The 24,520-nt window shown below is 40.9% G+C and overlaps 1 protein-coding gene across 16 annotated transcripts in view; it reads left to right on the forward strand.

The window, feature by feature from the left end:
• IKZF1 (IKAROS family zinc finger 1) overlaps positions 1-24,198 on the forward strand; it is a 68,454-nt gene extending 44,256 nt beyond the window's left edge. For 5 of the 16 annotated variants that reach the window (XM_074576276.1, XM_074576277.1, XM_074576286.1 and 2 more), the window contains 5 exons: positions 5,547-5,807; positions 11,525-11,692; positions 13,689-13,814; positions 18,308-18,442; positions 22,687-24,198. In XM_074576276.1, the coding sequence (XP_074432377.1) occupies positions 5,547-5,807; positions 11,525-11,692; positions 13,689-13,814; positions 18,308-18,442; positions 22,687-23,393 (1,397 nt within the window). In that variant the 3' untranslated portion in view covers positions 23,394-24,198. Of the gene's footprint in view, positions 1-3,388; positions 3,449-5,546; positions 5,808-11,524; positions 11,693-13,688; positions 13,815-18,307; positions 18,443-22,686 lie in introns of all 16 variants that reach the window. The other 11 variants (XM_074576283.1, XM_074576280.1, XM_074576282.1 and 8 more) reach the window with 6 other exon arrangements.
• The last annotated feature ends 322 nt before the right edge of the window (positions 24,199-24,520 follow it).

The raw sequence follows: 24,520 nt of genomic DNA on the forward strand, positions 1-24,520 counted from the left end.
TGCTGAGCTGCCTCTAACTTTCAGCATTTTAGACACGCAGACACCGCAAATGCTTGATTAACGGGGCAATGCAGTGCTATATGTAAAAAGGAAGGGGCAAAGCAGTCATTTTTAAGAGCATTTGGATGCATCTGCTTTCTCTATAGCTACATAACTAGTTAGTTTGAATCAGTCCCACCTACACTGTGTTGTGTCTTCTGAATTTTACTGAAGAAGGGCAGAGGCCATTGCATAACTAATTATGGTTGCTCTGCCCACACCTTTTGTTGGCCTTTTTTAGACCTACGTGATTCTCCATGTCACTTCAGAGGCTCATAAGGGAAAGACACTATTAATGGAAACATAATTTAAATTAAAGTATTGGTCTTTGTTCTTGTGAAGCCTAACTAGTGAATACAGACTCCTTAAACATTCTGTGGACAAAGAACTTGCTCGCGTGCCTCACATGTCTGGGAACGGCATCCTCCGCCCGCAGTGCTCTTAGGTAGTGAGAACAGAACTGATGCTACAGTAAACGACCATGATATAAAAAGGAAAGGGGGAAGGTTTGGATTTCAGCTCATAGCCAAGTGCTAGAATTTGGTGCACTGTAACAAAACAGAATAGCTGTTATGTCTTATACCAGAAATAACAGGTGGAATTGCTGGCAATATTCTTTTCTCTGTTTTTTGCACCTATAAAAACAGGAAGAGATCCTGGCTGCTTTTGTTGACACATGTTAGCATGCTGAAGTGATTTATTTTGGCCTGGTGGGCTTTTTTTCATCTTATTCAGCCTTATTAGCAACATTTACTATAACTTGTTACAAAGGATGGTGTTTAAGGTTTTCTCCTCCTCAGCATAACAGTGCTAATCCACAGTTCATATCAGCCAGGTATTATTGCAGCTTCATCTGTCCACTGCTTGAATAGTTATGGTGCCTTCATGAAAAACTCTTCTTGGGCTTTAAAACCACCATTTAAACATCAACTAACAACAACAAAGTCCTTCTGACTTGTCTTGGAATAACAAACGAGCCATTCAAACAAAAAATGACATGCACTCACATTATTTGAAGCAACTTGAAGAAAGGTCTTCTCTTTGCTGTTGGCTACATAGTACAAGCAAGACATTGCATGGACCAAAAATCTAATTGCTAATTCTTCACATGCCTTTTTTTTTCCAGCTGCTTATTTCTCTGTCCTTTAAAAGCCCCCTCCACATCCTGTTTCCCAGGAGGTCCATTTGGTTTCTGCTTTCTCCCCACTACCGACTCTTTCACTCTGCAAAACGCCTCCCTTCCCTTGCCACATTGCTCAATTCTTTCCAGGGAAGTGTGACTGTCACCTCGCCCTCCATCCTGCCTTCTCGACTGTCCCAGCCTGAGTCTTGTGCTGAGCCAGCTATGCTGCTCTTCAGTGATAAATCATATCATCACCCCTTTCCCCTTTGAATGTCACTTCTTTTTTTTTTTTCCAAAGACTTGCATAAACCACCTTTGAGCATAGAATACAGAACAGTCTTTGTAATGTAAATTTCAAATGCTTTTCAGAGAATCCTGAGTGAAGCTCCCAGTAAACATCAGAAAGCACAAGAGACCCACCCAGTGCCCTGCTTTTGAGTAACTTTTCCACACTCTGGGTAGGTGAAAAGGGAGCGGAAGAGAGCTGTCAGTTCAGCGACACTGGTGCACTCCACACTCCTTGCACACAAAAAAAAGGGTTTGGATTAAGTTCCCCTGAATTGCAATAATGTGTACAAAGAGAGTAAAATACAGAGCCTTTTAAGGTCATCTCCAACCAAACTGAAGTGAATTCATTAATGAGTAATATCTTAATGGCGTTAGAAGAGCCAATGAGAAATTCTTACCATGAACTATTGTAGAGCTAATTAATGTCTGCATGTGTGTGTACATAGACATGGATGTACACAGAAATTATTTTTACAAAGACTGTTTTGAGTAACTGGGTGAGAAACCTGTACAAATGCTGAGTGTGTTCTTGATCAGTGCATCTGAAAAGTCTGATTCCCAGGTATTTGTCACATCATCAGTGCCCCAAGAGTGATTTTCCCTTCTACAGCAAGGGAGGGACAGGTACCTCTCTCACAAAAGAAACAGAAAACACTGTTGATTTTTGTTTTCAGTCTAAGTTTCCAGAAAAAAAATAATTGTATAGCCTGCCTTCTCATTTCTCATTCAGATTTAATAAAAATCCCTAGTATTTCTACTGGAGCAATTTCTCACCCCTGTTGTGTCTCCTACATCAGCGGGTCTTTTTTTCACCAGTTTTTATTTGGAAAACAGGATTGCAAAAAGTGCTATGTTTGAACATGAAGAGATTTTGTTTGTTAATTAGACCTATAGAATCTCCGTGAGGACCCAGGGTCAGGCAGGTGGCCTCACCGTCCATCAGCCGTCACTGGCAAAGTGAGCTCCGCACCCGAACTGAGCCCCTGCCATGAGCTGCGCTGGCGAATGGATGCACTTGTAAGGGCATCCTGGATGCTCAGGCTCATCTGCCTGGGGGCATTCACGCATTCACTGAGACGCACAGCTACAGCAGTCCAGGGGCGTAGCTGTCGAGAGCTTTAGTGAAGACTGACTGGATCGATATCGCTATCATTGCTTAGGTCAAGTGATGAACTCCATCATTACCTGTATCAGTGTGCCCCATGGCATGTTAATTTGCACTTGGCTACTCATAGTATGCAGGGTATAGTGTGTTTGTGCAGCCACTTTTGTGTAGATACATTGTGAGGACAAGCCTCAGAAATACAAACAAAAAGATGCCAAAAAGTATGCACAATAATAGATATATAAAATTGAACTCCCACATCTTCCATTGTATAAGACCAGCAGGCATGAAAAGAAAAACAATGCAATTTCACTTTTTATAACTGCAGTGACTAGAAACAAGGACATATAAAGAAGAGATCTCTGGTACACAAAGAGGGCATGTTGGCAAAAAATAAATCCTGATAGGAAGCTTGCACTGTAGGGACCCGCAGTTTCCTTAGGGGCGGGAGAAAGCTGGGTTAGGTGCTCTGCTCCTGTTGACCTTTTGTATACACTTTAGCAAAAGTTCCTCTTGACTTCAGCAGGAGTTAACCTGCGAGCAAGGGGAATACCCAAGAGACATTATGCATTTAGAAGACATGTTAAAACTTTTGGGATGCTTTGGAAGAAAAGGGCATTTTTACAAATGGGAATTGTCCTGGGCAGGTCAGGATTCCCCTGCCAACTGTCCTGCTGCTGTTCCTGCTTCATCCTAAACTGCTTGTGTTGCTTCTGTGATGATAGTTCTGTCTTTCTCCTGGGTGTTTCTCTTATAGCAATAATGCCCTCTTCTTTTACATTTACTGCTAGCAGTACCACAAACCAGCATCCTGTTTGCCTTCTTTATTGCAGCTGCATACGGGGCAGAAGGCTTTAGGGACTTTCATGCAATAATTCCCAAATCTTTTTCCCGTAAGTATACTGCAAACTCACTATTTCCATCTAGTTCCTACTTTTATGATTTTTGTGTCATTTCACTTCTCAGTAATGTGCGTTTGTCTGCATACGCTACCAAAAGGCTTAAGTAGTCTGATCTTTTTGCTTTGTTCGCATGTATTTTGCCTTAACTTAACATAAAGCCTACTTCAAAAGCCACCTTCTCCAAATCCCTGGCAGGCAAGGAACCTGTAATTGTTTTGTATAAATATATTTACATTCAAATTATTATTCTTATAATTAAGAGAAAAAATTGGTGTGTGAATTCTGGAAAATCTCTCATATGCTCAAGTCAAATATTTCTACTGCTTCTGTTCACCACAGTGAAAACAGCAGTACAGGGTTGTGGTCCACTAAATTTGCAGAATAGCGTAGATCAATTCTCTTTAGCCAGTCATACCATCTTTGTAAATCACTGTTTGGCCACTGATTTTTTTTTCCATATCTCTAAATTATTCCCCTTTTTAGGGCATAGGTTTTAAAGGAAAAACTACTATTTATGATGTGCACTCATTCTGTCTTGCATATGATTTCTATTAAAAATGCAATATTTGAAAAATCATTAAAACGCCTAGATTGGTAGACTTTGTAACAGGTGCCCAGTCAAGCAGTGTTCAGAAATACAAACACCTTTCCACTCAAGGTGTTTCCCAGTAGGATTTTGAGTCAGATACTCTTGTCAGTCACATCCGTGCAATCCTCCTGGGACACCTGGGAGGTTGCAGGGTGTAGCAGACAAGAGTTTGTCAAACTTTTCAATTTCAAATGAAGGTCAAGGTCTTTCATCTCTTGAGGTAATTATTGCCCATAGCTTCATTATGTCATTGCTACATCACCACTTACAAGTAAGGCTACCGTGAAACTTCTATTCCACAAAAGAAAAAGACCTGGTCTTTATTGGGTGAAACAGACCCCTCGTGTGCTCAGCCACTAAAGCAAATGCTCTCCTTTTTGGGGTGGGGTGGGGTGAAGGAAGGGGTTTTTCACTGAAAGGAAAGTAAGACTTGGGGCAATTAAATAGTCTTTTTCAGCCTAATGAAGAACTATTTTTTCACCAAAATAATCAGATTAGAAAAGAGGGAAATAACTGTAAAGATTATTTATTCAATGGAAAATGTCATACAGTCCTGTGGAGAGAAGAGAAATGAATACTGGCATTAACTAATCTGAATCTTGGCCCTTTTCCATAACGTTTAGATTTGCTGTGTTCGTATCAGATCAAATTTACCAACCTATGTGTTATCACATGTAGCAAGGCTATGCCAAATTTATACCTGAATTATTCTTCTAGCTGCAAGCAATTGTCACCTATGGGATTATAACACAAAGGATTTATCCAGTAAACTCAAAACAATTTTTCCACCCACCTCTGTTGATTTGGCCATTTTTTAATAGTAACTCACGGCTGTAGAGATCCTGTCCTCATACTCAGTGATCCTAATCCTGTTGTCCTGAAAACACAGTTATCCTTCGTAAAGTTCCATGTAGATAGTTCTTGCTCTTAAAATCTTTCTTCCATCCTTCTCCACCCTGGTTTCTTTATCAGTGTTTGTACTCTTTGCATTTCCATTGTCCTTGCTTACCCCATAGAACTGCAAACCAAATATTTGGATTCAGTGCAACCCTCAGGAATCTTCCTGCCAAGTGGAGAATGTTGCATTTTTAATTCACTTTCATCCATTGTCTTTGATGAGTTACTTACTTTCACAATTGTTTTGGTCAAATCCACGTGCAGCGGATTCATTTTAAGTTTCATTCCTATTAGCCTGAACTGCCGAAATGAATGTTACAAATGCAAGAATCTCCAAGCGACCTAGGAACAGACTTGTAATGTTGTTTGGGTTCCCAGCTCCCTGGATGCCGTGTATTTGTCTTACTGATATTTGCTGTTCATTGCTCCATGTGTTGCAAAGTCATCTCACTGCCCATAGAAATGTAGTTGTGTTTATAGCTTTTGTTATTTAGGTATATTTTACATGCTGTTTAGAAGTTATCTCCTTTGATGTGATTGTTTCTTTGCCACCATATTTATTCTGTAACAAAACTGAGTGGCATCCTGTATTGTTTTTTTCAGCCGGTAATATTAAAATAGAGACTCAGAGTGATGAAGAGAATGGGCGTGCCTGTGAAATGAATGGGGAAGAATGTGCGGAGGATTTACGAATGCTTGATACCTCGGGAGAGAAAATGAATGGCTCACACAATGGCCCAGGCAGCAAGGCTATGTCAGGAGTTGGAGGCATTCGACTTCCTAACGGAAAGCTAAAATGTGATATCTGTGGGATAATTTGCATCGGTCCCAATGTGCTCATGGTTCACAAACGAAGCCACACTGGTAAGGCCTGACATAGTTTTTCCTTTAGTTGACAAGAATTGGCCACGTATTAGGAACTAAGACTTATTTTCTGTATCATGCACATGTTCCCTCTTGTAAGATAATGCAGCATCGGTGGGCATTTGGAACTCGGTTATTTTGTTACGACATTTCAGACAGCACAGGAACTGAGATTTCTTCTTGATGGTAGTCCATCTATTGGGCTAGAAATTGTGCAGTTTATTTCATTTGAAGCTACATGAAAAATTCAAATTGAAAAAAAAAAACCAAAGAAGCCTTGTTTAATTTCTAAGACATTTCTAAGAATTGCTGAAGAAAAACTCATTTGTGGCTAACTCTGAAATTGACCCAGTTCTAATGTTTCCAACAATGCAACAAAGCTCATTATGGATCAGTGATTATGAAAGTGATTGATTGGCAAAAGAAATTTTAAGGGAACTGTACTGGCAGTCTTAGTAAAAAAGGGGTTAATTTTATGTCAAATGTTTCATGAAGTAAAAACAAGTATTGTCACTGGTCAAATCTGGACTAACGGGTTTCTACTGGGACACTAAAAGAGACGTGTAAAGATGTTGTGCTCTATAGGGATGGCTTTTAATTATACAGTGCTGTGAATCTTCTTGCCTCGATTTTCTAATTCTAAGTAGCCTCAAAGAGTGCAAAAAAATGAAGAGGCTGAAACAAATGAAGAAGTAAAGACCGGGGTGAGTCTCATCTTACCTGATATAAGCTGTCTAAAAATTGGGCTTCCAATCTAAACTCTAAGGTCATCCATAGTCAAAGGAGAAGAACTGAGCTGTACTGTTGTGTTACACAAGTTACTTTGAAAATAAATAAAGTATTTGGCATTTTTGCATGACTATTCAAATGTGAAGGAATCTTAAAATATTTCTAAGGTAAGAATGACCTCTCCGATGGTTGGATTCCGCTGAAAGTTGTGCTGCTGAACAAAGAGATACTTTCTTCCTCCGCATCCTCCCAATCACGCTTAAATGATTTCCCCAGAATTACTAAAGAGTGCGATTAGCAAAGTGTTTTCAGAGTTTAACAGAGAGGATCCATGAAAATACCCGGAGTGTTGTCCATCTCCCCCAGTGCTAATGTCTGTCATTGTGGCTGTGGCTGTTCACGCTCTGGACGTGTGTGATCTGTTGGTGTGAGGTGGGTTAGCCACGGTCAGATGCAGCGCTGGTGGTAGTTAGCAATGCTGTTACATTGCCTACTTCAAAGTGCTCTTCAGTTCAATATGATAAATCCCTCTGTCAGGGAAGAACAGATAATTATCGTTATTGGAAAAGCCACAAGTAGTTCTCAGAAGTGAGGCTACAGCCTGCTTCCTAGATATAATAAAGTGCTTGTTGGTCGATTGTTTCCTTTTTTTTTTTTAACTAAATGTTAATGTGATCCTTTAAAAGTTGATAAAATGTACATGGAAAATAACTTAGACATGAGGCCTTTTAAACAGACCCATAGACTTGAAGTGGATGCTGTAGTAGTTGAAATAACATGTTGCAACTTAAAATGCATTTAGAGGCAGAAGTCTTTGTGCCTGTTTAAGGAGGCTGCTGTTATATCAACAGTACGCTGTTGCTGCTTCAGAGGAGCTGTTTGGGGTCCGAGGGTCAGAGGCACCAGGGACACACCTGATTTTAGGGAGGCGGTGGGCAGCGCTGCCTTTGTTTCTGGCACACCGGCTGGTACCCGGCCAGCTGAGTCTCCGGAGGATGAGCTGGGCTGCCCTTTCCCTCCGGCAGCATCCCTGGGGACCGGTTTCCCTGGCACAAACCTCCAGCTGCCCGAACTCCCTGCCTGGCAGAGGGACTCGTGTGCCTGCCAAGGGTGCTCGAGGTGCTGCCACGCAAGGGCTGGCACTCCGACACTTCTCCGCCCTTTGCAGAGCCCTCCCCTTGCCAACGGGACCCTCTTTTTAATCAGGGAACGTGGTTAAAACCTGCGGTGGAAGCATCCCATGAGCTGCACTTTGCTCAGCAGGAACCCCCTTCTGTTACACTTAATAAAACTAAAGGGTGTGAAGTTGCACCCCTGAGTCCTTCCATGGAAAGACAGCCTTTGCTTTCCCTCCCGCCTCTCTCTCGCCTCCTCTCCTGAGCAGCCACTGCAGGTGAGCTCAGGCGGGTTTTCGGGAGCTGGCAAGGGAGTGGAGGCTCAGAGCTGGGAGTTTAAATTAAAGGGACGTCATGAGGAAACAGCAGTGACTGCTTTTCCTTTCAGCTGCGCTGTGAAAATTAAAGTAGAAATGGAATATACTATTACAGACATTTAACTGACTACACCGAAGCCCATTTCAATACATGCCCGGTGAAGGAATAAGACTCGCAAATGAATTACTTTGCTGCTAATTCATGTAAAACCTGCATATGCAGTGAGGTTTCCTTAAATAAATATTTGATAAGTGAACAAAACTCTAGCACACTGAAGTGCCAAAATAAAATGACTGCCTGACCTGATAAAAGGCATAATTACTTTTAATGAATACACCTGCCAAGTGCAGATATGCAGCGCAGCACCTGATATTTCTGCCGCCTCCTGTCTGCAAGCAGCTGCACAGCACTGGCTGCTTCCTAGCACCTTACCTGTTGCTCCCGTCTGCAGAGAGAATCCCACTCAGATGCCCGACTTCTCACACTCTCCTTCCCCAAGGCTTTCAGTATGTCGGTTTTCTCCAGCTTGCTGCTCCCTTGCTTGGTGTTTAGGAAAAAGGAGATCGAGAAAGGAGAGAGAAACTCCCTCCTGCTCCCTCGTGCTGAGACCTCAGGGTATAGAGTCAGGCTTCGCTTGCTCAGTGTGCACATATGTGTGTGCATGTGTGCCTATGTATATACGTGCCAATATATGTGTGTGTGCATAAGTGTATATATTCCCTCCTTAAATGTACACTCCTTTAACGGAAGTCACCAGTTAGTTCACTTATGTCTTGTTTGTTGGGTCTGAATGTCTCAAATTTATTTAGAAAACTAATGCCCATAGAAAAATGAGCTTAAAAAAAAAAGAGAGGAGAGCTATGCATGCCTCTGAGTATTAGCTGATTTTGTCATTATATTGTTTAAGAAATGAGAAAGATTTCAATTAAGATGATAAATATTCTTCACTGAATAAGTAGTCCAGTGCCCGTGCTCCCACTGTTTGCAAATCACTGCAATAGTGGTTGATTCAGTTGAGGGTCCCATTGCAGTTTTTGCTCCTGGGCCCATATTCATCCATAGCTACACACTGTGCGGTGAAATCTGCCCAGGATAGACAGAACCGGTGAGAAAATAACACACAGAGCCAACTGTTTAAACAAAAGATGCATTACATATTTTTTCTTTCCATCCTGTCCCTTCCCCATTTTGGGGGGGATAGTGCCACAACTCAGTAACCTTCCATCAGCGACTGTCTCCATCCCAGCAGAGCTGGGAGCTTTGCCGGGCTCACAAGGCAGGTGTTCCCCACCCTGGTAGTTGCAGCGTGGACAACCAAGGGCCAGCCAAGCTACATGTAGTTTCAGGGTCTTTCAGTGGTGGTGTCGTTTCCCTTGTACAGCAACGTGAGTGCAAGTTCCCTTACATTTGGTTGTAAGTTTGGTAGAAATGTTTGGTATGCAGCAGGCCCATTTGAAATGCTCCATCCGTCTGTCTTCTCCACCCAGTGCAAGATTTCACCCTGTCATTGCGAGAGCTGTAGGCTGGAGATACATTTCATTCTTACTTTGCTTTACATTTCATTCCTGGAGTGCTTTTACAATCCTCGTTTTCTCCTCTTACGCTCCTCTGAGCAAAAATAACAGAAATGAGTGCTAGAAAAGCTGTTTAGTAAGAATTAACCATTTCTTCTGAATTTGTGTCCCCCATGACAAACTGACTTCTTCATTACTGTTTCAGTCCATTTCTGAAAAATACCTTCCACGCTGAGTAACTGCCCTAAAGATTAAGAGGTAAAGCAGACAGACTCTTACCCATTTTCTTTTTTCCCCTAACAATTACTGTGCATGGCTTACCAAGTACATTGCAAAATCCTGTAAGGCTAATGCTGGCATTATTGTGGGCCACCCCAGTTGAACCAGTTGCGGATATAATTAAGATGACTGCAGCTACTTGATGGACAAAGAAAGTGAGCTCGTTTGGCTTGACGGGGACTCTGCTGACCTGCTTGAAGCTGTTTGACCAATGAAAATATCTTGCCATAAAGTAGATTAATTTTACTATTTGCTGAATGCTAAAGCTGCCAGCCCTGATGGTCGAGTTTGCAGATTTTTGGGTTGGGATCGTGCTGCCGTCTCATTGATTTTCAGGTGTTCTACTGCATTACCCAGAAGTCAAAAACGATCATGCTGCACATATGCACACACATATGGACATACACGTTGGCCCTAGATATGCAAAATAATACATGATGGTCAAGTAAGAGAGAAGGAAGAAATTGTTTAACTTGGTTTTATTTTTTTATACATTTTTAATGTCAGCACTGAAATTTCAAATTCAGTATTATTGTTATATAAAGAAAATCAAAACTGAGAACAGAACATCTCTGGGCTGTTTCTAATATTGTAGATGCATTATAATTACTAGAGAAGATTACATTGATGCTGAAGAGAAACAGAATTCAGCAAATGAGTTTCAAAGGCTGGTTTGACTTAGTTGAGGGCTAGGGAGAAACGGGTGCGCGGGAGCGGTTCCTGCTGATGGAGTGCTCTCATGTATAAATTTTCCTCCAGTCCTACCTGGTACAACTGGAAACATATTTTCTTTCCCACTGACTTAAGAAAAGTCCTCACCTATCTTAAATTTTTAAAAAATAGCTAAGCCAATAAATAAGCATATTGATTTTAAACAGCACTAAAAGGCAAACAACAGTCGTATTAATGTTTGCAAAGGCTGGTTGATTCGCTTCCTTGATAACAGGCACCAGTTCAGACAAATCACGGCTGTGTCTCCTCAAGTTTTTCCCCGTGTCTGTCCAAAGTGTAGTCCAGCAGCGCCCATTTGTGCAGCTCCTCTGTTCATACCTTACCTCGAGAAGGGTTGGGACTTTGGCATGGAAGTACAGGGCTTCCTTTGCACTGTCTTAACTTATGTGATTTTAGTCTCTCTCTTTCTCTCTCTTTCTCTGTCTCTTTCCTGATTTGGCTGCTTAGGGACAGACAGGTAATGGAGAAGAAATTGAAAGGGAAAATACAGGGAAAATGTAAATGAAAAGAAGTTATTATAACTGTTATAATGAAGTGCCTTTCATTTAAATATAAGAATGTAACGCTGAAATGAACTTGTGATCCTGAAATGCATTTTTAATGAGTTTCCTTTTTATTTTGCTGCTTCAGTGGCATATTTTAAAGACCCTTTGAAAAAAGCCACATTAAAAACCCCACCAAATGCCACAACATGCAAAATTGGATATTGGTTTATTCCAAAACTGCTGATCAGGAAGAGTGGCTCTTCAACACAAAATGTTGCAGTCACTTTATTTAAATGAGTTTGAATTTGCATTGTGATGTGCCATTCTGATTTAGAAAAAAAAAATTAGATTTTCAGATCAAATTGACCCAGCCAGTGAAGCATTAAGAAACTGGCAGGTTTAGTCTGAAAGCCTCATGTTATATCAAACCTGCAGCCGGTGGAAGTCACAGAGCAGCAGTGAGAAAACAACTTTCTCACTGAAATCTTTCTCTTGTTACCACATAAGATTTTTTGTTCTCACATATTTTCTCCTTCTCCCTGTAGGAGAACGCCCTTTCCAGTGCAATCAGTGTGGAGCCTCCTTTACACAGAAGGGCAACCTTCTGCGCCACATAAAGTTGCACTCGGGTGAAAAGCCCTTCAAGTGTCACCTGTGTAACTACGCCTGCCGTCGCAGGGATGCCCTCACGGGACACCTGAGGACTCACTCGGGTAAGTGAAGATGCGGGACCATCCAGGAGTGCTTGTCACTGCACCCCTTGAGGAGACGGAGGCGTTCACGGCCACCAAGCTTGGGAGGTCTTCTCACCCCGGGGAGGCGAGAAGCCCCGTGTTGGGTTTAACCCAGCTGTGAGCTGGCCGCAGTGTTTTAGCAGGAAAGAAATGACTAAACTCATGTCATGCTCATGATCCTACACCAGAAGAACTGGGGTTTTTTCCCATACGTCTTGGCTGATTAAAAGTTTCTGTATTAGGGTTTCATCTTACATACCTCATGTGAGTAATCCATTTCATGGAACTTTGAACCTGAATTAAAGCTGATGAATGTTTTAGGGTTTGGATGGCATTTAGCCGCTTATAGAGATAATATAAGTTCTACACACAGCAGGTTTTAAGTCACAAAGTCTCAAAAACCTCCAGTTTGGTAGTCATTCTTGACCTAAGGAGTGAATAGCACCTACAGCATTTAGCAGCAGTTATTTGTTGCACCTTGTTATTACAAGTACTTTGAAAGACAAAGGCTGGGAAGGAGGGAGACGGTGGGAAAGAGAAAGATAATAATCTTCAAAAAAAGAGGATTCTGCTAGAGGTTTTCGGGGTTTTGTCTCAAGAGTAATGTGGAGATCTGAATAAATATTCTTGAATAGCTGCGCTTTTCCATTACCACGAACATCTCATTGTTTGACAGAAGCCATGGTCAAATACCTTCTGTGAAGCAAAACCAATTTAGCACCTTTAAAGTGCCTTTAAAAGCAGAGTGTTGTCTCATCTAGTTTCCCAAGCTAAGATGGAAATGCAAATTTTTATTTGGCTAGGAGACCTCCAAAACATGTTGCTGGAACTGACACTGGTAGCTTTACTTGCCAAAGTTGGCTTTGGGACCAAGTTCTGAATAGCAGAAGGGGAGCTCTCAAAGTGACATTTTTGTGTTGCAGAAAACTAAGGAAATTCTTCTTTAGCACACACATTAAATAATAAGATGCCTAGTGTTGGTCCCAGATGTGCAAAATAACTTCTACTTCTCCCGTTCAGTCCTGGCCCAATTCAGGAAAGCACATATTTAGAATACTATTTACCTCCCTCTCCCTTACTGTTGCTGATATTCACGGATGCACGATTTTAAAGGTAATTTTTTGTATACACATGAATTATACCTAGACACTTTTGGCAAACTCTGAGGATTGCGTAGCTAAAGAAACAATGCACAAACTGTAGATTTTCATTAGTTCCTGCCATTGGCAAATTGACATCAGTGCATTACAAAACAAGTTGGATGCCTGAGTCTGATTTTCACCTGAGAATTTGTAAATAAAATTCAAAAGTTAAGCTGTGTAACCATCTAAAATTGTAAAATGACATACGAGGTGACAGCCTTGTCATGCTAATACAGAAAATTCAGGTCCAGAAGTCCATGAAACCGTATTGTTACTGCAAAATCCCTGGAACTACCTACATCTGGATTGGTGTAATACAGACAAAAAATCTGTCATGCCATTTCTCTTGAATTTCCACAAGCAGAAAACATGTGAAATCTAACATTGTCCTAAAAGGGTTACGCTGGTTCTGGTTACATCAGAACTGACATCCAGCCGTGGGCAGGTGTCTCTGCCGACACCACCAGTTCCCCTGTTGGCAGTCTCCGCGGGAGCCAGGCACTAAAGCAACTACGATCAGACCTCTGAAGGTATCTCAGTTTCTAACTTCTGTAGATGCTGGTTTTGAAGATTCAATGTTGCAGTCCTTATCTGATGTGAATAATCTGAAACCAGCTTGCAGCACCCACAGAATTGGCCTGTTGATGTAAAGATATAAAACTAGTTTTCCATTAGTTTGTTTTGTTTTGTTTTTAAAATCAACAAAATATTTCTTCCGTTCACCACAGCGTGAGTTTATTTTGGGGGTGGACTTTTTTCCTGTTGTTCTTACCATTATTAATATGCTGTTGAATACCTCATCTGAATCTCTCAATTAATTGTGTTTTCTCCAGTTGGCAAACCGCATAAGTGTGGATACTGTGGTCGCAGCTACAAGCAGCGCAGCTCTTTGGAAGAACATAAAGAACGCTGTCATAACTACCTGCAAACCATGAATATCTCAAGCAGCCTTTATTCAGGTAATAAACATGTCCATTTGGGGATTAACACTGCCACGTACAGAGACAAAGGAGTGCAAAAGGAACAGTAGTACCATTTGTGGCATCTTTTGCATTGGGGAGGCACACACATACCCCATATGTATGATATTGCATCTGGACTTATTCTATATTTGATAAATATGTGGCTGTTACCTCATTTTGTTTAGCTCAAACAAAAAGCCGAAGTAAAACACACGCATGTAGCAAAACACTTGCAAGACCTGGAAAATTTCAGTTCACCATCTCAAGACAGTATGAGTGCATCATCTCACCACCTTTCCCTTTTGCTTGGAGTCCTATATCACAGTACTCTTGTGGATGTCTTCTTAAAAAAGACACTTAACATCAGTGTTCTAGGTAGGGCTGCAGAATCTTCTGCATTGCACATCTCCTGCCCTTCCCAGGCACAGTTTAAGGGCCTTACTTGACCACTAGGACCAACTCATCTAACAAGGATGAGCCACCTGGCTTTGATCTCACTCTTCCAAGCAAGAGGACGTAAAGCCAGAGGCATTTAATTTAACCAGTTTGATTGAGACAATCCAGAAAGAACTTTGTTGCCAGCCTTCTTCCCAGCCTCCCCTTTAAAAGAAAACTGGGGGGAGGTGAGGAGCTGTTGTGCTTCTCTGAGATACTGGTCTTATGATGAAGGTAAAATCCATTTCTTGGAGAATATCAAATCTGAAGCTATGCCTAGAGATAAAGCAGGCGGATATTGCGGTTTGGACTTTTTTTAACAAGATCCTAAAGTTCTATATGGGATTGATCGCAGTAAATAGCCATCCAAAATCCCCTTGCATGTGCAGATTTAGATAGAGAATATAAGGTCCAGCTTCTGTGGTGGAGTTTAGGCCCATCCAGTGAGTTAAATTTCTGGCATACCTTTTTGATCCTGTCAGTGTATGTTATTTGGTTTGTCAAATGACAAAAATGGAAGGTTCTCTCTGACTTATTTGCAATGATGCCTAATGTAATATTTTATATCTGGACAGAACCTGAATATGTTTTTACATGCTATCAAATAATGTAAAGTATATGCACATAATGATAGCTGTGAATACAGCTGAGATGCTTCTGGGCAGACAGCATGTTAGAGCAGCGCCCCTTATAATTTTATTGAGGGGCTGGAGAATGCATAAATAGAAAAGCTCGACGTAATATACAGTAGGCAGCAATACCTATTCCTCAAAGAGCTGATGGGATTGAGAAGCAAATATTCTGGTTTTGGATTTGAATTTTCAGTGTCTGGCACATGGATTTGAATGCGTGCACGCAGAACATGAAAATCTGCATGAATGAGTAGCTGAACTACTACTAAAGTTTTAGTAAGCAAAAATGTCCAGATGAAACTGGATATAAGGAATCGTAAACTTTAATAAGAAATAATACAATTTTAGAGATGGACTTCTGTTTATAGAAAATCATGACAGAAGAGTTTACACTAGCTTAGGACTGAATAGCTAATACCTCAGTGGGAGGGAAACTTGAGGAATTTGTGAATGTTTGGAAGAATGAATTCTTCCTTGCATATGCTGAAAGTATCATATATATCCACATTTGATATAATAGGAGTGCTTTTGCAAATTAGAAAAAAGAATTAAAGGAATAGCTTCTGGCTTTAGACCTTGTATCCTGCCAAAAAATTCACTCTTAAAATAAAACATTTTAGTACTCAGTTAATAAATCAATTCCTTATGTTTCTAAAAATAAACCTTTCCTGCCTTTTTCCTGGTTTCTTGCATTCTAAACAATCTATTTTACTTCATTGCAAACATATCATTTTGCCATGTTTACATTATTTATTTCCCTCATAAACTCAAAGATGAAAATGTGCAATGAAATAGTTGAGAGCGAGTGAGTGTCCTTCTCGGATTTTTAGTGCATTCTACATTATAGCTAGAAAAATAACACTGTTCTTCTAATATTTCATAGTGTGATATGGAGCTGTTAGAGTCATAATTCAGGCCCTTTTTTTCCCCCAGACTCAAAAAAGTTGGTACAAAATTCTGCCAGGACATCCGATTTGACATTCTGCTACAGTGGGATTGGTTTTTACAGCAGTTTTAAAATACTTTGTTCTGTGTACATACAAAAAATGTCAGTATAAAGAACCTAAACTGGTAAAAGCTTTCCATCAGCTTGTAAATCTAACAAATATAATTGGGAAAGTACTTAAATAAGGGAAAGATCCAGCATAGAGGAGTAAGGAGGGGAACAAGAGGTTGTATTTATATTTTAGCCTTTGTTTGCTTTCTTTAAAAGAAGGAGATTCAGCATGAAATTAGGAACCTGCTGAATCTAATGGCCAAATTCTGATTTTAAAGGACTAGAATCTCACCATTCATGTGAAGTTCTTATTTTAGAGGTATTAATTGGAGTTTTGCATTTGAGTTGAGTGGAAGTGTGCTGAAGTCTTATCAGCCAGGCCTCTATAAAATAACAATAGAAATAGTTTCTGAAGTTTAGAAAGCATCAATTATAATTTCTTCTGTCACTTGTGGATTTTCATTTGGAAAGATAAATAATTTTTTTTTTCGGTTGACAGACAGCAAATTATAGAAAAATAGTTATCAGGTTGGTGGCAAATTGCAGGGGGTGTCATTTGCCAAGGCTGGAAATCAGTACATAATTCAATTTGGCCAGTTTGGGTTTTTTTTTTTATAGCTGTTTTAAAAGTTGCCATATTAAAAGTTTGGCAGTTGAATACATAGCTTACCCTCTCTTGAACTGACCAGAAACAGAGTGTTGTTATATCCGAAACAGATATTTCTTGATCATTTCAACTTTTAATTAAAAATTCAGTCTTTGTTTCCCTGTCGATGAACAGGCTGCTTTAAAACATTCCCTGTAAGTCTCTTCCCAACGTGGTACCTGGAAGCCTTAGCCAGCACATGACGTTTGCTACTGTGTGCTGGTTCGATAGTGACTAGATACCATCAATGCCCTTTACTATCCTGCATCTTCATGACCAAATTCTGCCCCTATCTTGCATTGCTGACAATCTTTAGCATCTTATGGGACTGGGGCATAATTCCAGGAGACTCCTTGTCACTGTCACGGTCACTGTCACTGCAGTATGTGCTGCTGCAGCAGGGGCTCAAGAACCGGTTGTTTACTCTTCCCCTTGGTATTGCGGGTTGTTGCTGTCTAGGACACCTCACCTGTTCTTTCCAGTTGTCCACCAGACCCTGATTTCGCATCTTTCAGGAGCAATGAAACTTTCACAATCATCCTTTTATAATAGCGGTATGTTGCAAAAATAACATTCCATAGGAACAGCGTGTTCTCAACTATTGAGAAACACCCAGGTATCAGACTAAGGGGTTCTGTGAACCCATCTCATAGCTAAAAGGAGGAAATCCAGCGATAAAACAAATTCTCAGCAAGCAGAGAAGGCAAAACGGAGTGGCGCACCTAATTGAAATAGCTTGCAGAACCAAAGTCTAAAAAAATCATCTTTTCTTTCTCCCTTTAATAGCAACTCACAAGTTCAGGAAAAATATCCATAGCCTAGTAGCAGGTAAAAGTCAAATTAACCTCTTTCTCTCCTGTCTCTGACCCACCTTGCAAAAAAAAAAAAAAAAAAAAAGAAAAATACAAAAACCAGTTGTGCTGTGATCTCACTGGGTATCACCTTTACTTTAGATGCTAGAAGTCAGAAATACCTTTCCATACATTTTTTCATAGTCATTGCTTTGACAGTGCATTTTCATACATCCTTTCTGTTTCTGCAGGAAAATACTGAAGTGAAATGTGGTGAAAGGGAAATAGCCTCCCTTTCCTAGAGCCTCATAGTTAAGCTCCTTTCTAATCCTACAGTGTCTCAGCAGCAGCAGGAAGTTGGGAAGCACGTCTGAGTGTTGGAAGTCAGCACTCCACTATAAATGTGACTTTAGCAACTAGGTTAAATTGCCGTTTAAAGTCTAAATTAGCATCAAGGACGTATAGCAATATTTACTAAGGGAGAAGGGGAGAAGGGTTGGTGTGCCTTGCAAACACGTCTTCCGCTGCTGGAGTTAAGAAGTTTGGCCGTTGTTCCTGCTAAAGAAGCGATGGTCGTTCAGGTGGTTCCACTGGGAGAGGTGCAGAGGGACGATTGGGGTGACAGCGGGAGGGTGGAAAGATGAACTGCTGCATGTCCAGTGTAATGTTAGGATGTAATTTATTCAAGGCAAAGCAGAGTGGCTGTAGAACACGGGTGGAGTGATTACGTTACATACAGGCAGGCGCCTTCCAGTTGCAATCTCGTTTTGGTATCCTAAACGAGGGAAACATGAACAAGTGCATGGATTAGTTGGCGTGAGGGATTTTGTTACCAGGAGTCAGAATCCTCCTGTGCCTGCAGTGGTGAGCTCCTCCTTCCGGCTGGTTGGGAGCTAAAAGACATTAGCTGAGAAACAATAACCTGAAGACGATGGTTCCATTAAAATGGAACGAGCATGCCTAACCCTTCTGATGTCATTTGATTTCAGTCATAAAAGAGGAAACTAACCAGAGTGAAATGGCTGAAGACCTGTGCAAGATAGGGTCAGAAAGATCCCTCGTGCTGGATAGACTAGCAAGTAACGTCGCCAAACGTAAGAGCTCTATGCCTCAGAAATTTGTTGGTAAGAGTTAAACGTTTGCTGTCTCCTAAAAAATAAAACAAAACAAAGCCCAAAAAAACGGTCTCACAGGATTTTTACGTTTGCTTCATGATTTTACTTGTTTAACTAAATTACCAATATCTGTCTCTGTAGAAGCAGATACAGCGATGTGTTGGGGGAAAAACAAAACAACCAAACTTCTCCAGCATACATTTCTGCATGTTTAATTTTCCACATCTGGAGACTGAGTTTAAGCCTTCTTCCTGTCTTTTTCTAATGCTTATGAACCAGATCGTTACAAGATCTGGATAGGCTCTTGAAGTTGCCCTAAGAACCTAAAGATAGGAATAAAAGTTTCCTATTGGAAAAGCATTTGACCACACTTTCAGGGTTATTTTATTAATATCTTGGATGACATCCAGATCTGGGCATATCGGTGTTTGTGAAAGCATTTGTGAATAGTTGAGCATGGGCTGGATAATATTCTTCACCCCTTTAGAAAGTCTGTATACTTTTACAGCCCAGAATGGTCACGGAAATAAATGTACAAAGGTCTGAGAACAATACCTAAATGAAAACATCTTTGGGTACATTCTATAAATGATGCAAAAACTTCATGCCCGTTGCACCTAGTAGGCATGTTTTTGTTTTAACAGTGAAAAAATGGAGGCTATATTGTTCTGTTTGGTGAGCCTGTACCAAGTAGGGGTTAGATCAGTTCTGTAATAGTGAGACCCACAGACAATGTTTTTTCAGCTATGTAGAGTTAGTCTTAAATGAATAAAAACATGGGAGATCAGAGGACAGCATATACTCGTAGGTAGTTAGGTTCTTTTATAATTCTCTGCACATTCATTTATAATATTAGTCTGTAGGAGACAAGCAGAGAAAACCGAAGTCTTTGAAAAAAACCCCCCACACTAAGAAGGTCTTCAGTTAAAAGTTAAGGCAAAAAATACCAGTTTACAGGACAGAAATTCCAAATATACATTCTTCAATGAGGACACAAAGGTGAAAGGAAAGTTAGTATTTCTGAGACAAGGAAAGGGGAGTCTCAGGCTACGTCAGGAGGTGGAACAAAAGGTTTGAAATGAAAGTCCAAGATTGTCTTCAAGTCCAAAGGCAACAATTCCAGGAGGTAGTCAAGGATAAGAAATGCTTATGCTTATAAAGGGACAAAAGTTGTATTAGAGGTAGTTACTAAGAAAATATCAACTATGTGAGGTGAACTTGGTTCGTTTAGAAATTCTAGCAACTGATTGCATTAGGCAAAATACTAATTCTGTGAAAGCTCCAGCAAGACCAGAAGCATTAAAATTTTAAAAGTACTAGCAAGTATCCTATATGCGATGTATCCATGGGTGTGAACTGGCTTTTTCGTTCTCCTTTTCTCTCTTCACCCTGAGAATAACTATGAGTTTTAGGAGGGCAGAGTTTCCTGTCAGTTAGTTATTCAGGGTGAGATGTAGGAAGACAATTTACCGACAGCAGATATTTATGGAAATTTGCTAATCTTCAAAAGGATGAACTTTTCTGACAAGAAAATGCCCCCAAATCCTTTCCTTTCCAGTCCTCACCTGCTGCTTCATGTAATAGGTAAATTCCTGATTAACACAAGCTTGGGCCAGCTGGTCAGGAGAGCTTTTGGGTAATAAAACATATTTATTGCTCCTGTAGATTACCGTGTCATCCCAATCCCCGTGCTGAATTCCAGGGAGAAGGAGCAAATGGCATCCTTCGCATAAGGGGGAGACTCTCTGCTGTTTCACTCGTCGTTCTCAAGGCTAAATTCATTACCTTTCAAAAGTGAGATTGTTCACCAAATTAAGCCAGTTATCTGTAAAATTCTCTGTTTTTTCCAAACTGGAATAGCTCCCAGACCCAAGAGCAGAACTGGGCCATCCAAACTAGAGAGTGAGAACTTCAAGTGAGGTTGACACATGTTTATCATGTTAAAACAATAGGCAGCAAAGAAAAGAGAGGGGTTTAAAAAAAAAAAAAAAGGAAAAGAAAAAGATGGCCACCTGCACGAAGTGCATTTTTACTATTTAGGTACCTGCTGCAGAACCCTGGGCAGTGCGAAGCCTGAAGTGCATCAAACCATTAGCAGTTTAATTTACTTATGCTTTAATAACCACAGAAATGAGCTATTATTTTTAATGAGTGCAAATATTATCTGCATTGGCCAGATACAGGAATGATACCTTCCTACCTTAACTTTGTGTCTGTTTCAGACAGTTCTGCTTGGAACCAAATTTTTCTTATGAGCGCTTGATCCTCTCAGTCCACCTACCAGCTGGCTATGCTACATAAAGCAAATATTACCCAAGAAACAGCTATTAAAATTGTGCTTTTTTTTTGTGTATAATGAAGACCAGTCCAACTTTTTGGTGATACACAGTGCGCATGGAATACAAACTATTGGGACCTAATTTTTTCCTCCTTGGGTTAAGGGTATACATTTATATTAGGACAGTTTTTCTATATGTCGTTCAAGAGTCTTTCACAGCGCCTATTTGGAATCTTAAGCCTCAAACTCTGCCTGAAAACTCTATGGCATTAGAATGGGCAAATCTGAAAAAAAAATAAAATGCACCCCAGCAGAGGGGAGCTCAAATTGGCAGAATAACGGGGAAAGGAAAGAAGAGGAAGTCGAAGCTTGTGCAGCGCAGCGAGAAGGTGTCTGTGCCCTACATCCCTTATAGGAACTTACGCAACGCTCGGAGTGTTTCTTCGCTTGCAGAGCACAGACGAACTGGTGTGAAACCAGATCTTGTGGGAAATGTAGACAGCACAGCTTTCTACACTTCAGCCCCATCATTGCAATAGTGTCATGCTAGAAGTTTTCTGGGCTCTTCGCTGACTCGGAGTAGTCAATTTGAGTAGAAACTGGGTGGGAAATTGTTGATAAATCAATGTGCAGATCTTCTGGTAAATTTTCCATGCTCCTATTAGCCTTTCTTTTAGTCAGATTAGGACTTTCCAAGGCCTACCAGCAAATGTCACGTTGATTAGAAAAGTGTGACAGCACCTCACAGAGATGTTTGTGGCTTTCAATGAATTTCCCAAGATCTGCAGAGCTACAAAATCCATCCGGACTGTAAACAATGTGTTATTGGTAGTCCCTAAGACTCTGTGGGAATTTTTTACCCTTTTGCCTTTGCACAAATTTATTAGGAGCCTGATAATATCAGCGATGCTTTACACTGTTTGAGGAGGCTGTTCAGGTTCATAAAATCAGCGTCTGTGCTTTTAAATAGTTTATCCCCCTCCTATCTTTTACCTTCTATGTTTTGCTTAGACATATCTGTCCAGGAATTTTGAGAAACTGTAGTGAAACTCAGCATTCAATACCAGGGTATCCAGATAGAGATACATTACTGCAGCCTGATTTTTAAAAAATTAGGAGTCCCCCCTTTACTTCTGGCATCCCAAATCAGAGTGGAAGTTACAAGTAAAAAGTAATCTTGCTCTATATAGGGCTTTTTACCTCACAGGAAAAATATATTCCAGCTACAAATACAGTTAAATTTTTTCCATGGTTCTTGACTGCTCCTGTAGATGATAACTTTTTGACACAAAATTTCTAGGAACGTGAGTAGCTTCTGGTAATGTGCCTAACAGGGCTTAATTTAAAAAACAAGGTGTAGGGGCGAGGTGGCAGTATGAAAAGTTAAGTTTTTGTTGATTTTTCTTCAAAATGACAAATAACCACGTTGCTGGTGTGGGTTATTTGTAAGGAATTGAAGGTCTAAAATGAAAAGATACGATTTCCAGTCTAAAATTGTAATACTTTAGGGAAAAATATTGATAATATGCTTCATGCTGTGAAACATGAAGGCCAGGCTCACGGTAACTGTGCTGGAACACCATCTTCACTAACCACAAAGACGTGCCTCAGGTCACTGTAGGAGGCTGTTGAGGGAGCCCGGTTAGAAAGGAGAAAGAGAGGAGGAAGCACTTGATCTGTAGCTCCCATGAGTCCCCATATAATTATTTCCAGAATCTGTTTTCATCCATTTGCTTTTCCAAAGACCTCAAATTATTTTGCAGGTTAAAAAAAAAAAAAACAAAAAACAAACCACCAACCAACCAACCATTTTTCTGACCAGCTGTATTAAAGAACTATGAATACCTCGGGTGAATTTCAGAGGTGGATTTGATCAACTCTTTTCTTCCATGTTGCTGTTTTATTAATCCATGATGTTTGGTTCCTTAATTATGTAGAAATCAGCCCTCTAACTCCTGACTGTTTTTCACTGCAGGTGAGAAATGTCTGCCCGATCTTCCATACGACGCCACCACCAACTATGAGAAGGAGAATGAGATAATGCAGACGCACGTTATAGACCAGGCCATTAATAACGCCATCAGTTACCTGGGGGCAGAGTCCTTGCGTCCCCTTGTCCAGACACCACCAGGTGGTTCTGAGGTGGTGCCCGTCATCAGCCCCATGTATCAGCTCCACAAATCTCTCGGGGACAATCAGGCTCGCTCCAACCACGCAGCTCAGGACAGCGCAGTGGAAAACTTGTTGCTGCTTTCCAAAGCCAAATCCGTCTCCTCCGAACGAGATGCCTCTCCCAGCAACAGCTGCCAAGACTCAACAGATACAGAGAGCAATAACGAGGAACGCAGTGGTTTAATTTACCTGACAAACCACATAGGTCCCCACGCAAGAAATGGCATCTCGATAAAAGAAGAAAACAGGCAATACGATGTCTTGAGGGCAGGTACTGACAATTCCCAGGATGCTTTCAAAGTGATCAGCAGCAATGGGGAGCAAGTGAAAGTTTACAAGTGCGAACACTGTCGAGTCCTTTTCTTGGATCACGTGATGTACACGATTCATATGGGCTGCCACGGGTTCCGCGATCCTTTTGAATGCAACATGTGTGGCTACCACAGCCAGGACAGGTACGAATTCTCTTCCCACATAACTCGAGGGGAGCACCGTTTCCACATGAGTTAAAACTCCTCCGGCACAGCCCTAGCCTCCACAGCTGCGTTACTGGAGCTGCACGAGCCACGACAGCAGCAAAGCACAAGTCAGCTGGACAGTAAAAGTAACAAGAGAATCAAAAGTTCAGCGATCTTCTCCCACAAGAAAAGATTTTTTTTTTCCTATTGGTAGCATGCATTGCAACTCGGTTTTCTAAAATGAGTACTGAAGTTTTTACTGAAAAAGTTTCACCACCAAAAACCTTTAGTAATGTAAGTAGGAGCTTTTGTAGTCACATAGCTGAAAGCCCTTCCCTTAACTGATGCTTCTTGCAAACCTCCCTTGCCAAAACTGTTAACCATGCACAGGATGCACCACGCGGACGAGGACGGGACAGGCAGGAGTGGCCAAGTTTTCCCTCTTAACACCCCGAGCGCAGGGCTCTTACAACAGGTGTGTGTTTTTTGACTTCCTGGTATTATCTGACTCTTTTGGGAAGATTAAACTCAACTAAAGATGGAGGGGCCCATCCCAGACGACTTTGCAGGCAGCTGGGGTGGGACGGGACCCCCAGCCAGAGGGTCCTGAGTTGCTTTGGTGGTAAAGAGTAGAACGTTTCCACCTGCGAGGGTGCTGCTGGTATTGACGTCGCAGCATGCCTTGTTTGTGTCACTAGGCGGGCGAGCAGGTATGTGAACGAGATAAGAAACACCCTTGTAATATACTCTGTGAAGTATGAATTGCGTTTAATGTATAGAAAAAGGGTATTGTTGGCTCTTCTTTGAATAAATGTTTTCTCACCCTGTCCAATAAAACCCCACTTTTCATTACGAAACCCCTCTTCTCTCTGCATAAACAAGTTACGATGTATTTAATTTTTCTTTCCTTCTTTTTAAAGCTCTAGTTATTTAGAAAAGTATGACGTACAGTCGAGAAAAGCACCAGCTAGAAACACATGTGAGGAAGGGCTCTCTGTGCACATTTTTCATCTTTTTAAACTGCCTGGAAAATATCCAAGTGTCCCCCTCTCTTACATGTGAAAAAACGATCCCATTTTGCTTGCACAGAAGATGTCCTCTTGTCGATTTTGTGGCTCTACCTGTAAGTGTTGCACTTTTAATTATTTTTAAAGCACGGAGCTGAATTAAACCAACCAG

Source organism: Larus michahellis, chromosome 2, assembly GCF_964199755.1.
Source record: "Larus michahellis chromosome 2, bLarMic1.1, whole genome shotgun sequence".
In the NCBI taxonomy this organism is placed as follows: Eukaryota; Metazoa; Chordata; class Aves; order Charadriiformes; family Laridae; genus Larus; species Larus michahellis.